Source organism: Colossoma macropomum, unplaced genomic scaffold, assembly GCF_904425465.1.
Source record: "Colossoma macropomum unplaced genomic scaffold, Colossoma_macropomum, whole genome shotgun sequence".
NCBI lineage: Eukaryota > Metazoa > Chordata > Actinopteri > Characiformes > Serrasalmidae > Colossoma > Colossoma macropomum.
The window spans coordinates 12,194,812-12,212,046 of record NW_023494799.1 but is presented as its reverse complement, the minus strand read 5'-3'; the positions used below and the strand labels follow the sequence as shown (position 1 = coordinate 12,212,046).

The 17,235-nt window shown below is 40.4% G+C and overlaps 1 protein-coding gene across 1 annotated transcript in view; it reads left to right on the top strand.

Moving 5' to 3' along the window:
- The window catches only part of wdr18 (WD repeat domain 18), an 84,609-nt gene extending 70,550 nt beyond the window's left edge, over nucleotides 1–14,059 (top strand). Inside the window, exons 8-10 of the mRNA XM_036586877.1 lie at nucleotides 1,009–1,175; nucleotides 8,365–8,433; nucleotides 12,109–14,059. Coding sequence (XP_036442770.1) covers nucleotides 1,009–1,175; nucleotides 8,365–8,433; nucleotides 12,109–12,237 — 365 coding nt within the window. The 3' untranslated portion in view covers nucleotides 12,238–14,059. The remainder of the gene's footprint in view (nucleotides 1–1,008; nucleotides 1,176–8,364; nucleotides 8,434–12,108) is intronic.
- The last annotated feature ends 3,176 nt before the right edge of the window (nucleotides 14,060–17,235 follow it).

Here is a 17,235-nt window from a genome sequence, read left to right as displayed (position 1 = left end):
AAGGTGCAGCATTCGAGTCTTTGGCAGGTCATGGTTGCTGTTTTATTAGATCTGCTTTGAGGCGTGCAGAGAATCGTTCTTGATGCCGTCTTTGAAATGAGACAACTTCCCCATGGGATCCTTTAAAGAAACCGCCTGTGCCAGAATCTCAATGGAATTTAGATTTTGTTCATTAATCTCCTCAGAACGCTTGATGCTGAGAGAGCAGGATACATTGTGTTGGCTTTCTGAAGGGGACAAAGAGACTTTTTCCTGCAGCCAGCATCAGAGAAAGATGTTTCTGGACAGATGGGCAGTTTAGATGATATGTGGCTTATATATGTAGGACTGGCAGTAATGGACAAATAAAAAGGAAGCCTGACTTTGAGTTCAGCAGTTGAAAAGCATGTGTAAGTGTTTCAGTCATAAAATTTGAAGGGCATCGCTTTGCAGTAATGTTCTTTCCTGATTTATCCTCCTTACAGTGAGATGTAAGGGGTCACACCTGAACATCTACATCTCTCCATGGTTTTACTCTTCACTTAACCTTATCCTTCTGGAACGTTTGTCCACGTCTAGGGTATTTATTTATGGGGAAGAAAAACAAAAATCCAGTTCTGTGTTTTCGCTTTAAACCTCTTTTGACAGCGTGATCTCTGATGAAACACAAAAAAGGGGGAGGAATGTTGTTTGGCTCTGTTTTCAGGCAAAACTCTCAGGGTGTTTCTTGTCCTTGTATGCCTGGGCTTCTTTTTCTTCATTTATGCAGCAGAATAGAAGCAGCAGTCCAGTCTTCATGGTTTGAACTGAAAGAGTGCAGACCTCACTGGGTCTAGTTCCACACTGCATCAGTGACTCCAGTCATAGCCTCTTGTAAAGCCAGTGCCCAGAACAAATCCATCACTCTGAGCCAGCATTTATAGACAGGAGAAAGCATGAAACATGGGAATCCTGCCTGGCACTTAAATTAATTGAGGGTCTGCAGGAGTCCATCTGATATGAAGATGTGTCATGTTTTGTTACCCACAGGTCAGGTCACCAACGCTGTCATCATTCCAGCTCCTGGCAACATGTTCCTCCCGGACAGCCGGCCTGCTGTGCCGCTGCCACGCTTCAGCCGCCACCTCAACCCTTCTGAGCAGGGCGAGGGAACCGGAACAGGAGGAGCGTGTCTGAGACTGGGCAACAACTGCCAGGTAAAGGAAATAGACAGTGTGCTGTTTGTTGCTAAAATACTTCTGGATACTACTAATAATAATAATGGGACTACTTTACATTAAGAGGACTCTTACATAGTGTCCATATCTGTCTGTCTGTCTAGCTATCAGTTTAAATCCGTTTATTGATAAAAATTAATAAAATTAGGCCATTAAGACCTTAATATCATTAATAAGCAGTTATAACTATGAAGGGCAACAGTGACATGTTGTAACTGATGAATATGAATATCTGATGAAGCAGACAAGTTTAATGCTGACTGATGGAGAAGCCAAAGTAAGATTTGCCAAACAAAAGGTGTTTGTGACCTAATTAGTAACTGTTAATAAGCAAATTTTAAACCGTTTATAAAGGGATAGTCTTACTGTAATCTATTAACTAAGTGCTTTAATAAAGCAGTAAAACACTGGTACATTACAGTGATTTTCACTGTAAAAATGTGCTGTTAGGCGTGGTGTGAAGTATGATAACATCACTGTAATGCACAGCGTTAAATGGCAGATGATCAACAAATACTTTAATATTATCACAACTGGCCTTGGGCCAATAATTAATATTGATCAAATATAGATAAATAAAACGCTGGTTTGGCAATATGTAGTTGGTTTCCAAATAAATGAACACTGTTTCACAGTATCAGCCTACTGACAGAATTAGTTTCCTTACAACTCACCCTTAAGGCTTACAGAGATCATATGTAGCTTGCAAGCCAAAGTCATTTCTGGGACAGTTTTGAACAATATAACTTGGACCGTAATCATTATGAGTGTATTGTTTGTCTATGTTTGCCTATTTAAGAGAGGGTGTAGGAGTTTGACTATAATGTATATGGCACATATGGGCATTTTCACCTCCAGCAGGACATTGGAGTATGATAAACATTACAGGATTGTTAAAGAACAGCTGTTTGTAGCTCATCGGTAATCCCTCCTATGTCAAAATCAATTATAGGCCCATAAATAAAGTGGTTCTTCAGGGTGTTGAAATTGCCCACCACCTGCTGTGTTTGCACTCTTTTACTTCCCCTTTAACTCTTCCAGCCATTGCACTCGCACTGTTTACACTGCCTTCCATTTCTGTCCCTCCTGTGCTTTCTTCAGCTCAGTGCCTTTACTCTCTCTTTTGCTCTCTCTCTCTCTCTCTCTCTCTCTCTCTCTCTCTCGCTCTCACTCTCGCGCTCTCTCTCTCTCTCTCTCTCTCTCTCTCTCTCTCTCTCTCTCTCTCTCTCTCTCTCTCAAATTTACTTTAAGGCTAATCTCTCAGTCCCTGGGAATATGCAGTCATCTCTCCTAAAATGAGCTTTTTCACCTTTGCTTGCTGAGAGAGAGCCTAAAACAAATGATTAGATAAGTGAATTAATACTAATGCTGGTGCGGAAAAAACAATATTCCCACCACGACCCGGGGCTGTGCCAAACATCACACGACACGCGCTCACTCATCAGGGGCCTACACGCAGCGTGCAAATGCGAGTCACTCTGAAAATCCTAATTAATTTCTCCTCCAGAATAGTTTCCATTATTTGGTTTGGGTGAGCCGCATGCTTCGCCGGCAGTGCAGCCAGCTGTCGCTGCACCTCAACACTCAGCCTCAAATGAACCATCATCTCGATCGGGGGGAAAACTCCATTACCAGCCTGGCTATGTGTGTCCAAATGGGGGTCGGGGGAAAGTGTAGAGGGGTCCTCCTAACCATGCCAGCTCCAGACACGCTCCTCATACCCGGTCACTAGCTCTGGGTCTCTGTGCTAATTGAGCAGGTTCTCCTGGGTCAGAGACAAAGTTGGGACCAATTAGAAATCCAGGTAGATAACTCTGCGTATAGATAAAGTCATTACCTTGCTGGGGTGATGGGATTGATTGTGATCTTCCCAACAAGGTAATAAGCGAAGTGGAACTGTGAGACTGCAAGTTTCTCTTTCAGCATCTGCACCCTGCAGTTGTTTATTTGCATGCCGGATTCTCTTCCCTAGACTGTCCAGATAAACATCCCATCGTCAGGGTGGCTAATGAAACAGGACATTTTTGTAATGAGTTGAACAAGCTGTTAATGAGCCTGTAGTGCCTGCTGCGGTGTTCAGTGTGCTCTCTTGTAACCATATGTGTGTGTAGAAACCAGTGGTGTAGTCCTGTGTAGCAATGGGTGTACAGTGATGAGCTGAAATGCGTAAAATACTTACTACATCTAGCTAACTTCATAAAAACCCGTAAGCTATGATTAAGGTTTTGTTTTCAGTTAGTTTGACGAGAGGGTTTCATTTCCATGATTGTTCAGAATTGGGTTGTAGCATAATTCGTTCATTTCTTGCTTTACAGTTTCACATACATACATATATACATATATACATACATACATACATAGAAACTCACATGCATTTCTTACATACCATTGTGCATGTTAAGCAGGGACGCGGGAAGGTGTTTTAAATTGGGGGTGCTGAAATTTTAACCTTTTTAACTCACCAGACCACCGGTGGTTCCAAAACGCACTTCGTCATATTCGTCATAACTTTCATATTTCATAAGCTACATTCAAAAGGTGGGTAACTGTCTTCTTTCCAGTCATATAGATGGGTAATGTAATTTTAAACCCTTATAATAAAAGAAGCTGAACTCACAATTTTTTTTGTCTACTGAAAGTCCATTTTCCACAAATCTGAGCTATAAACTGGATTCCAAATCTGTTCAGCGATATACTGTGTAAAAATTATTTTTATTAAAATAATACAAAGAGCATCTAAGATTTTTGGCTTTCAGCAGTAAATTGTAAGCATGTAACAATATGTGTATGATCATAAAACATGTTCTGTTAATTTAAGGGGAACTTTTACAATAAATAAATAAATAAAATAAAAATTAACATTCATTTCATGCAGTTACTGAATAATTTGCCTTACGATTTGGTCATGTGAATTCAGATGGAAAAACCAAAATATACCCTGGTCAGTAAGAGGTATGTGACGCGACCGATGATGTTATGCAGAATGATTTGCCTCATTTAATTTGATTATTTATTATTATTAGCTAATTTACATCAAACAAAAAGTGTCATACAGTATATAATGAGGTGAGCGATGACAATACAACATAAAACTGACATCAAATCGCTGACACACATCTCTCTGCTCTCTTTTTCTGGACAAACTCTATGAGCTGAGCTGTGACCAATCAGTTTGTTTGTTATAATCTATTGTGTCATGCCCACAGTCACACAGTGAGGTTTAACACTGAAACACACACAGAGCGGGAGATAAAACGGTTGATACAAAATTTATTATTACGATAGATGATTATTTTTTTAACATTATTTTTTAAGTTACAAAAAACATTACGCATGTGTTGCGGCCAAGAGTTTCGGCTCACTATAATGAAAATGCGGCGTTCTCCTAAGCTGAGCAGGTCTACTGCAGATTTTGAAAATATGTAAATACAGGTTAACAATTTCTACAACAGTGACCCATCTGGATTAAGCGGTTAAAGATGAATGAATGAATTAATGAATGAATACAAACTCCACTCTAAAATGATCACTATAAAAATTACTATAAAGTTCAGAACATTTATTATTATTATTATTATTTTCAACAGTTGCAGTCCTAAAATCAGTCAGCACTTCCCACATTTCTGATTTTAAATGAGGAAAAGCACATTTTAGCATTTTCCTAGTTGGTCCATGACATTAGTGTCAGCAGGGTTGCCGTTTTGGGTGGGCATGACAAATTTGCTTGTGGGCTGAATTTGAATTTCACTACTGCGGGCCGTGTGATATAGACAGGGTATACCTGTAAAGCAGTGTCCACACTATTACAGCAAAAGTTAAAATGTATTGTTATAAGTTTCACATGGCATTGACTTTCAAGCGTGCAGTGATAGTAGGCTATTTTTTTGGCACCCTGTTGCTGCAGAATATCAAAAAACGTGTAGGCTATATTTCAGGTTTCCTTTATCAAAAAATAATCAGTTAAAAATGTGGGTTTAGGGTGTTTGAACTCCTTGAAAGGCTTTTTGCTGCCTTGAGTGCTGGAGCAGTCCGGTCTTGCTGCTCTTCAGGGCAGTGCGCAGCGCGCATTTGCCAAGATAGTGTGAACACTGCTGAACTGAGATTTTAAGTGTTGTTCAAACAGTGCAGTAGGAAAAAACTGCACTGGCTTTCTAATCGTCAAGAACACAGTACTTTAAGCTCATAATAGAAAAAAAAACTTGGACACTGAAGCAATAATGAATGATTTCAATATGCTGTTTGTTCCATCATTTATGGGTCCGTGTTAATGAGCTGGTTAATGAATGTGCCTAGTTCTGATTTGGACTGTAGTTTGCATTTTTCTGATGCTATATTGTGAGCTACTTCTGTGGTTAAAACAACCCATGTTCATACACTTTGAATGCTTTAATCAACGTAACGTCCTCCCCACATTTATCTCTAAAATGCTGACCGTATCACTGCTCATGCAGGACTTGAAAAACTCATACCCATAAACATAAACTTCTCATAAATGCTTGAAGTGCATAGATTCAGCACTGAAACCTTTAGCTGGGTGTCTGAGGGAGTCTTGGTGGCTCAGGGGGAGCAATGCTCAGCAGACCCCTCACAGTGAGATTTTAAATGGTCAGTGTCAAAGATGGAATGTTAAATGTGTCATATATTGAGCAGTTATTTTGGGTGGGCCAGTGGTAAAAATGTGTGGGCCCAGGCCCCCATGGGCCCAATAATAGCGTCACCATTAGTCTGTGGCATATTTAAGCAATAGAACACGAGAGGCAGTGTGTTATCGCGAAATAACATCACAGCTGTGATGCTGTGAACACACAACCTCGAGTGTTCTATTGCTTTTATACAACAGTTAAATAAATGAAGTAAGAAATTAATATATTGGGCCGTGAACGCGGCATTTAATATGTTTTAATGTTAGTAATTCCTTCCGCCAAGTTATAGTTCCTCAACAAGCAGCTCGCTGCCACGTCAGAGTAACGAACTCCGCTCACTCACTGCTCAGCCGGCAGTTCGTTCTCCAGCTCCTTACACTAAATTCAGAAACTGTCATCACCACTGAGCAGCTTTTTTGCTTTTTATTGCATCAGTTTGATGGCTCAGTCCGGTTTGGTCAGATTCTGAAGATCAGACCACATGTTTGGCGAATGGTATTGGGTTCATTTCTGGCTAATTCCAGGTTGTTTAGCTGTTCTTCTGTCTCAGCTGCTGACTGAAAAGCTGCTCAGTGGTGATGACAGTTTGGAATTTAGTGTAGTCTCATCTTCAGGGTCTGACCAAATCGGCTGTCGGTCAAATGTGATCTTAAAAGCATCCATTTTCTGATTGTGGCAAAGTAAGAAGTAAACACATTCAAATAGCTTGAGCGTCTCCTCCAGCTGTCAAACTCGTTGCTTAGCAACAACATCTTAGCGGAGTGATAGTGTTTTTGAAAAACCTGTGATGTTATGGCGAAATATCAGCACGGTTAGAACGCCTCTCAACCAATCAGCTTGCGTTGCCAGAACTAACGGTTGTATAAACCAGTGTATCACATAGACCAGGGGTTCTCAACCTTTTCCACCTCAAGGCCCACCTGCTAACTTGAAAACACCGTGGTCAACAAGAAATAAAATCTTTTTTAATAAAATCCTTATGACGGCTTTATCGGTCTGAATTTAACAAATCAGGTCACTGATGCTTGGCCAGAAAATGCATTCAGGGATCCATGTGCGAAAATCAAACACATATCTTCACTATTATTTTATTGCTTGTCTGCTGTTATTAGCAGCTCACACTGAATGATACGAGCGTCTGTGAAGAGTCAGACGCTAAAACAGGCAGATCATGCAGACAGTAGGCTACAGTGCTGATGCTCTGTTAGAACAAGAAGAGGAAAGCATACTCTGATGTTGCAGCTATGATGTTACATTGAGTTTGGTGCGGATCGCTGTAAAAATGCAGTCCCGCCAGCAGCGAACTGAACCCGGGTTCATTTGGAAGTGGACTGAGAAACACAGTTTTTGGTGGACCACATAAGGGTGAACCCATGGACCAAACTAAAGAAAAAGTTCAGTCCACACTGAACCAGGAATTTATGAAAACACCTGAGAAAGTTCTCCATCTTTGGCTAGCTGACATTAACTCGTGGGCCCGCAGCTGTGTTGTCTGAAACTGATGACTTTTAATCAGCCTACTCCTACTTACATTGTTTATAATTTAAAAAAGATTAGATTTTTTTGGTAACACTTTACTGTAGGGTAGTACGGTTACAGTTCATGACACCCACATAAGCTTGTCATGACCACTGACATAGATCTACATAAATGTTTATTAATGCTTATTCCAATTGGCATCATCTGTCATAAGAGCTACTTTAGCTAACTTTGATCAAAATTGGCAAATGCAACCTTTATAGCAAATGACACCTATTGGAATGAGCATTTCTAAACATTTATGTATCAGTTGTCATGACAAGCTTATGTAGGTGTCACGTAGCCTTATGAACCATATCCTACAGTAAAGTGTTACCAATTTTTTTTTTATCTTATTATTAAGTGAAGTGGTTTTTCACTTTTAAATATTATTATTATTATGATTTACAGTGCTGTTACCGGCCCACTACGAACTACTGCCACCCGTGAGTCTGGGCCCATGGATCACTACAGAGGGCCTTGCGGACCACTCGTGGTCCAGCGGTTGAGAAACCCTGACATAGACCGCACCACGGATAGAAACCTTTGCCTTACTGCATTGAGTATTAGTGCCTGCTTTATCGACCATGCAGTTAAACAAGCAGTGACTCCCACACAGTAGTGAAGGGATGAAGCTGTAAATACACCTGGACCTGCGGTGACACCTTGTGAATCAGACTTGGGTGATTATATGCTCTGGACAGGTCTATTAAAAAGACCTTGTTGGTAATGGCGTTGTCAGTCTTTATAATCACTGTCAACCTTTATAGCAGCCGTAATCAATTCACTTGCTCACTGTCAGTAGCAGTCAGTATGGAGGGGCTAGTTCATGATTGAACCCTGTTCCATAATTGACCCGCTCAGTACAGCTTTGTGCCTGCAGGACGTCTATAGCCTCAAACACATTCTTCACACTCTCATAGACATTATTCACATGAATTGTTCTGCTTTAGTAATGAAGTGTTTTAACCTTTTTGTCATGTTATGTTTCCTCGGCATGCATGCAGGACCCAGAGGAGACCTATCTGGAGAAGGCAGACCGTCTCCATTCTCTTATGTGTGCTGTCACAGACAAGGTGAGTGGGAGGGTCAAAGCTGTAACCATGCCAGCCTCATTTGGAAGCTGCAGTGCGCATTGAGGGCTTTCACATTGTTATTGTCCCTCCTTTTTTCTGCCAATTTAATGATAGTCAGGTCCCAGTGAAGTAGGGATCGCCCCCGTCTGAAAGCAGCACAGTCACTCTAGAGGGGAAATACCAGCCACGCTTCTTCTAACACGGCTGGCACTTGAAGCTACAGTCTAATCAAGATTCAGGCACAAATTTAGGGTTTATTGTGCACCCATTCATCTGTGACTAACCGGCATCAGTGTCTCAAAACTTTGTATCTCCGAAATGGAAAAGAAAAAATGCTCTTAAATTTAACGTACAGTACCGTGCAAGATAGAGATTGTTTTATTTCCAATCAAAAAAGACCTTAAGTACAGGTTTATTCATTTTTCATGAGATATTTATGAGGAGATTAGATATAAGATGTAATGAAAGGGGGAAGTCGAAGGACAATTAGTGAAAAAAACAGGAGTTTCCAAAACTCAAGTTCAAGAAAATGATTAAAAGTTCTAGAGAAAATGGGACTCCTACCAACCGTGCAAGACCTGGTGGACCACCAAAACTGCCACCATCTTAAAGCTTTCATCTTTGAGAGAGAGGAAAGAATCAAGCTCCACTCTTGCTTCAGATCTGTGTAGCAGTCAAGAAGCCGTTACTGAGGAAAGGAAATTGACAAAAAAAGATGAAAAAAGCAAAAAGATGGTTTTGTCCTCAGAACAATGGACTGACCACCCCAGAGTCCAGACCTCAACATCACTGAATGTATTTGGGATTAGTGGGATTGTGAGAAGCAAAAAATTCAACCAACTTTTAAGACTGAACTTTGAAGGTGTGGGAAAATATCCCTGCAGATTTCTTTGAACAACTGTAAGCAGCTCTCCCAGAACAGAACAAAGGCAAAAGGTTTATACACTAAAGATTGAAGATTTTGATATTACGTTTACTTGTTGAGGCTCCCCCAGTCACACGATACCACTAGTGGTCGAAGGCTAACACAGCCTTCGCCCGAAACCTGTGAAGTGCCACCACGTCTTTTCGAGCTGCCACTCACGCAACGTCTTTGGGAAGCCAAACATGCTCAGAGGAAAGTGCCAACCGCCAGATCTGTTATATCAGCTAAGAGACACCTGCGCTGACTAGCATCACGTTTGGGTGATGGGGAGAGAAGTGGGGGCATCCTACCCACCCAGAGAGCGAGGCCAATTGTGCTCTTGAACTCCCAGACTGTAGCATCACCAGGGATCGAACATGCAGTCTCCTGATTATAGGGCCAATGCTTAGACGGTTGCGCCACTTGGGAGCCCTTTGACTGCAAATTAAATGAAACAAAGGATGGTCTCTGACTATTGTATATACTTTCATATATCACTGCTGTCGGAACAAAACCCTGTCTCTCCATTTTTCAGTTCTTGACATTATTTGAAAATGCCTGCTGCCCTTTACATTGTATGTAAATATACACCAAAAGAAACAGCCCAAAATGACTTGGAAAAACTTCTGGTTCCATTGACTTTAATGGAAAAGTCAATTAAAAGTAGAGTATGTTTTTTCCTTCTCCTGTAAGGTTTTCATTTTGGAGATACAAGGTTTTGTTCAGACAGCAGTGATATATGCTGTGACACTATTGCCAGCACAAAACAGTCAGAAAAATAAGGCATTGGACAGTTAAGTGTAATGCTTGTACTGTACCATCAAGGCACATTTTCAAGATGCACATAAGCCCATGAGACATTCATATGCAATGAGAAGTATGTCTTTTCAAATCCAACCTGCTGACTATACAAGGATTATAGGATGATATAATGGAGGGTGAAAATCCAGCTGCATTAAATACACTGTTATGAAACTTGAAACACACCAAAAATTCTGTTTGAACTGTCTCCTCGAGAGACCAGCTTACAGAAATCAGAATGGCTCGCTCCCTCACTCACTGTTGACCGGTACGAGCAAGAGGAGCTTTGGGCCTCGTTGAAGCACTTTGTCACACGGCACGGCAGGGTCACCACAGGCTCTCTGTGCACCCCTCCGCCCCTCCTCCTGTGCTTAGAAAAGCTCTGATGCCTCAACCGCTCCATCCAAAACTTGGAAGTGCTGTTAAGTGGATTAGTTGCACTCAGTCAAAAGGGGAGCTGAATCCTGCAGGCGAGCCCAAAGCCCACTGTGTTTATTTGGGAGAAATGTGTAAATAAATAAATTAATGGCGAGCACGAGGGTTTTCTCCCCCCTCCCCTTCCTTAATCTGTGGGAAATGTGCATCGCTGTCATCCACCGTTTGCCTGCACTGCGAAATTCTCCACAATAGCAGCGTCACTATCTGCCGCGCTAGATTAGGGATGTTTTAAAATGAGATTTGATGACCTCATCAAGAAGTCATAGAGCTTGAATTGGAGGACCAAGTTCTTCACCCTCATAGAAAAATAAAGTCTGTCTCATTTTGTAATGCATTGGTCTGTGGGTCCCTCAAAACCCATCCATTAATATATTTGAGATTTGCTCCTTGGCAGAGTTAAGGCAAACGCTTGGTTTACCCACTTTTCCTTGAACTGTAAGTGACCTTTTATGTACCAGGCCTGATTCCAGGGTGAAGAAAATAAACCTTTACTCACTTTATCTGCTCCTTTACACTCGGCAGATCAGTGATGGAGGGAAAAATAAACTTCTGTTTTAAAAGTTAATAGTGCGTAATGGTCTTGTCATAATTTCTCTCAGGACTTTCCACTGAGGAACTGAGCCTCAGCATTAGATGTAGGCCCAATCCCATTTCAACTCTCACCCCTACCACTTAGCCCTTAGCCCTCTGTTTTGGGCGTTCACGTCTAGGGTAGGGTGTCCCGATCTTTGTTGAGATAGAGGGGTAGGGGAAAGTATTAGGGCTACAAGGACCTCCAATTGAAGGGTTTTCAGAGACACACTCCAAACAGAGCATTATGAGGTGGAAAAAAAAAACAAAAAACGGAAAGATGGCTGCACAAGTGACCAAAAAAAACCCACAAATGTGAGAATTTTCTCTGTTAAAAATTACAATAACCATTGTGTTGTCTTACTTTAATGCCGTTTCAATGTATTATGTTCCTTTTCTTCATAACAAGCATCAAAAATCGCTAATAACAATCTAATGTCTCGATGGCTAGCTAGCTAAATTACCCGTTCCACCTTAAATAGTCCAGTACTGACGCCTGAAGCGCAAGAATGTAACTGCTGCTCCATTTAAGGTGGAACGGGAAAATTGAACCAAGAAGCTGGTGAATAGCTGACTTCAGCTTCATATTACTGAAGAATTAGGGGTGGGCGATAATAAATAATTGCCCCCCTCTTTGAAAGCATATAATGCCCTATATTTAACTAAAGCCCAGCAGTGAGGTTGCTGAACTTTACCCTCCTCTACTATCACTGCAGACTGGCAGGGTCCCCTACAGAGCAGCGCTAGTAGCCTGTTAATGAATGTTCTTTTTATTTAAAGATCCCATTTTATAGGGGAAGATTTCAACCACTACCCCTTGTAACTCAGTTTCAAGGCGCAAAGTGACATTCGAAAACAAGGGGTAGGGGTCAAAATAAGAAATGGGATTGGTCTGTAATCTGAAGGGAACTGACAGAGGGCTTCAATGAATTTGTCTCATTCTATCTCTGTCTCTTACTCAGAGTGTGTTCGGTGATGGAGAGAATACGAAGGTTCGCGTATCTGAGTTGGAAGAAGAAGTGAGGACCCTGAAGAAAATCAACAAAGACCTGTACGAGTTCTCCACGCAGCTCCTTACCAAGCCTAATTAGGAGCTTCATGAGATGCCTTTGTTTTAGCAGAGATGAGCTGTACCATGTCTGAAGGTGGACATCTATGATAAATAAGGGGACTTCAGTGAATTATTAATTCAAAAACAGTATGAAAGTCACTAGTTTCACAATATTTTGTGGTTTTTGAGACGGGACTCTTTTTTTAAAATGCTCAGAGTAGTCACTTACTTTGAGTCTAACAGATTTTGTATAATGGACAATTGCATTTGTGTACTGTTACTGTATTAATAGAGAATAGGCTGTACTTAAAGCATCTGACCTCCATCCAACCTCCTTTTTACATAAGCTGGACACTCTTTCATCTGTGTTGTGTTCAAGATATGAAGCTAATATCAGCTAACAGATACGGTCGTATGCAGAAGTTTGGGCTCCCTTGGTCAAATGACATGTTCTGTTGGTTTTCTAAGTAAAAAAAAAAAAAGAACACATCCTCTATAGATCACAGTTCTACACGTTTTTATGCAGTTACTGTTTATTTGCTAAATTAAACTTATTGGAGAAAATAAAATGTAAAATGTGGCTTGTGCAAAGAAAAAATTTTTTCACTTAGAAAATCAATGAAACGTACTTTGACTGGAGGTATTCTGCATATGTCAGTATATCTCAGATATTTGTATTGTCAGTGTTGAAAATAGAATGTGCAGTCTGTGTTTCTGAAGTCAGGATTTATTGTTAAACTCCTGGATTCAGGCCAGGTGTAATACTGTACTTTGGAACTGATCGTGTAAAAACTCTCCTCAAAAAGTTACACATATTAATTAATAAGGCAAGAAATAATCACTTTGGCTGTTTGACTGTTCCCATGTTTTTTTTCAAATCTGACTCCTATCTTCATGCATTTCACCTGTTTGCATCATCTTAATCTACAGGTTGTGCTTTGAGACCTTCCCCTTTGTCCACTGTGCTCTTACTGTCTCTGTTCTCCTTTTGAGACTATAGGCTATTCAGTTAAATCACAGCAAGAAAGTAGAATAGCATGTTTTTTTTTCCCTCTTTCGTCTTAATGTTTTTATGTCGGCCTTCAGCCAAACAGTGTGAGTGGGAATGTCTTCCCTCTCTTTGATCTGAACCTTCACTGCCTCTGAGTTTACTCGGGTTATGCGCTGGGCCTAATGCTCCGTAAACATCATCTTGTGCATCTTAGCTTATTTGCCCAAAAACAGATATTCCTCGGTGAGAGTTGTCAAGTCATCCTTCCTCTTTTGCTTGCTGTTAAGCCGCCCTCTCTGTGACCTGCACAAACATTTTTCTGTAGTTTGCTAGTTTCTCCTGAAGCAACATATCTCAAACAACCTCATTTGGAAAAAAAAAAAACAATTTTTTTCCGCTTCCAAAAGAAAAAAATCATCAACATTCTGCAGGCACACTATTCCAAACCGAGGCAGGGCTTGATTTTTATCTGGTTAACTCATTTAGGTTCCGTGATGGAGATCTGAAATGTCTTGAGTCTCGTCGTCTTAAGCAGAGAGGGAAGAGGGCTGATAACAACCGGCGCCTCCTCTCAACGCTTCCCCTTTGAAGAATGTTCTGTTTCAGCCGTTCCTGTTGGCGAGACAGGGAAGCGGTTTTACGTGCGCACACATTGTGCTCAAGATCATTCTCTCACCTCTGTGGGGTTAGGCTGTGGATGTTTGCTGAGGATTAACTAGCAGTGTGTGTAACAGGAGGAGCTGTAGGCGAGGGAGGGGCTCTGGTGTCAGATCATTGTTTGATCAGCCGGGAAAAGAATGAACTTTTTTCCTTTGAATTTTGTGGGTTGTTTTCTTTCATCAGATAATAAAACTTCTGTTTGCATTTCTTACTTTAAGTCTCCCTTTTATCTGGATCTTCTGACGCGTATAGCACTAGATTTGTAGTCTAAACTAAAAATGCATCAGTGCTTCATGTCGATCTGCAGAAATTAAAATGCCAGAATGCTAAACGTGAAACCTTGATTACAGCTGGACGAGAGCTCCCAAGCTCTCAAATGCTGCTGATTGCTGGAGCCGTCCAGCTGCAATCCACAATCATGGAATACCTAAAGAATTGTTGCTGCCCAACAGAGGGGTTTGCATAGTGACCAAAACATGTTTCTCGAGAATTATGAAAACATAAAGTAAAGGCGGTGAAATAGCAGCTGCTAATTGTGATTTGTGAAGTTGTGATTTGCTAAATAGGTGAAATAACAGTCCTTTATAATGCTTAATATTTCAAAACCTTTAACACTTGATTTGCTGGGCTTTACATTGCAAACTACTCCATCTCTTATACCTGCCTGCTGATACAACTTCATCATGTTCCTCTGCTAGCTGGCAAGTTAGCAGGCCACGCAGCTAACAAAAAGAAAGGCTCTACACCACGGCTCCATGCCAAACTTTATATACCAGCTAAATAGTTATTTGCAAATGTTATGTATGTTATGCTCAAACTTTTCAAGAATATTTTGCATTTGAGGGCAAATTAAAAAAATAATCGAAAAAAAAAATCTTTTCCGAGCAGTTGTTAAAAGCACATAAAATGCTGTTCCAAAAAAAAAAGATGGGACGCTGTGCAAAATGTGAACGAAAACAGAATGCGCTGTCATTTAATAATTTAATCCCTATATTTAATTGAAAATAGTACAAAGACAACGTATCAAATGTCTTGAGAAATGTTATTGTTTTTCGAAAAATATATGTCAGTTTTGAATTTGATGCCAGCAACATATTTTTAAAAATTTGGGATGGAGCAACAAAGGACTGGTAACACCTAGTGGAACATTTCTCAATTGATTAGGTTGATTGGCAACAGGTCAGTAACATGCTTGGGTATAAGAAAGCATCCCAGAGAGGCTGAGTCTTTCAGAAGTAAAGACAAGGAAGGGTTTACCACTCTGTGAAAGACTGTACGGGCATAACTTTTTTTTTTTTTTAACGTGAAATAGGATATAACTTAGGTATTTTGTTATCTGTGATACATAATATCATTAAAAGATTCGTAGTAATCTCTTTATGCAAAGAACAAGGTCGTAAACCAATATTGGATGGCCATAATCTTCGGGCCCTCAGGCAGCACTGCATTAATAAGAGTCATGATTCTGTAGTGGAAATCACTGTATAGGCTCAGGAACAGGTCCAAAAACCACTGTCTGTGAACACAGTTCATTGCTGCATCCACAAATGTTAAAAGTTAAAGCTCTACCTTGCAAAGAAGAAACCATATATAAACAGGATCCAGAAACGCTGCCGCCTTCTCTGGGCCTGAGCTCATTTAAGATGGACTAAGGCAAAGTGGAAAAGTGTCCTGTGGATTGCCAAATAAATATTTGAAATTCTTTTTGGAAAACGGGCTAAAGAGGAGCGGGATCATCCTGCTTGTTATCAGCACACAGTTCAAAAGCCAGCATCTGTGATGGTATAGGGGTGCATTAGTGCACATGGCATGGGTGACTTGCACATCTTGCACACCATTAATGCTGAATTTCAGAGAAGACCTTGCTAATTCAGCAAGACAATGCCAAACCACTTTCTGCATGTATTACAACACCATGGTTCTGTAGTAAATGGTCCAGGTGATAAAGTGGCCTGGCTGCAGTCCAGACTGGTCACCCATTGCAAATAATGAATACAAAACAAAAAATATGACAAAAGAGACCCTGAACTGTTGAGCAGCTCAAATCGTATATATATCAAGCAAGTTCAAAATGGGCATATATTTTTCTAAAAAAAAAATTCTGAGTTTGAACATTTACTATATTGTCTTTATGTTCAATTAAATATAGGGTTTAAATGATTTGCACATCATTGCGTTTTGTTTTTATTAACGTTTTGCTCAGCACCCAACTTTTTTGGAAACAGGGTTAAGTAATGGGGGTGTGTAAACTGATTGGCTGTGCAGTCCCAACTACAACTACTGGTTTCTTTGTTGTTCATGTGCACTGTGGGTTCTAAATGCGCTTTCGCAGGAATATCAGTCATCCTATGATGTACTGCACATAGCTCAAAACCATACAGTTCCCAAACAACATGGGTACACTCTGTGAAATTAAACAGGGATTTTACAATTTCCATGATTTCAGCTCATCCCAGCTGAAACTAAAAACAAAGTCAAAACAAGTACTTATTTTCTCAATTTTTTTTGGCGTAATATGTCAAAATAATTCCTTGTTTTCACAAAATTCCTTTTTATATTCAAATAGTCGTATAACTTCTTGATCAATGTCATTTTAACATTTGTTGCTTTTAATTAAAGGAAAGTTTTTTTTTTCCTTCTACTTGACAGAAAAAGGTTTTCATACAAAAAGCATGTGAACATGGTAATGTTGTGCTGGTCCTGTGGGTGATTACACACTTGTGCCCATGTTTGTTTGCATGGAAGTTCTTCGTAATAACCTGCTAAATTGTCCACCCCCTCCAGCGCAAAGTGTCTCAAGGGACTTCATAGTTTTATAGCTGAGTGGTTTGTCTCTTTTTAAATGATTTAGAATGCAAGACTGTGGTCTCACAGTGGGTATCTGCTAACAACCTTTGAGGATTTAGCTAACCAAACAATATTGTGTTCTAAATTGTCCCTGGGAGCTCTTACAGTAAATCAATACACCCCTTTACCCTCTATGCTTTGTGGAGTTAAAACGTGACTACCTATTAAATTGCCTAAAAGAAGTTGGGAAGGAAAAAAAATGTTGCCTTGCTGCCGTGACACTTAATGAAGCAGAGATTGGTCTTGCGTTTGCTTTCACTGAGGCGATCTGCCCCCTTTATTTAACTTCATTTAATCCTCAAGTTCTTTTGCAATTGCGGTGGTGATGGTGGGAACTCATTAGCTTTTATCGGCCGAGGGGGTGTATGCCAGATAGATCGTACTGAAAGAGTGCGAAAAATTGAGCACAACAAAACGAGGTTCCACCAGGACGCCCTTGACTGGAGAGGCTTTATTGTGGGGGCACTCTCTGCTGACTCTCATCTGAATTTGAAATGAAGGAGGTGTTTCCAGCATGTGTAAATAAAAGGTAAGGAGCTC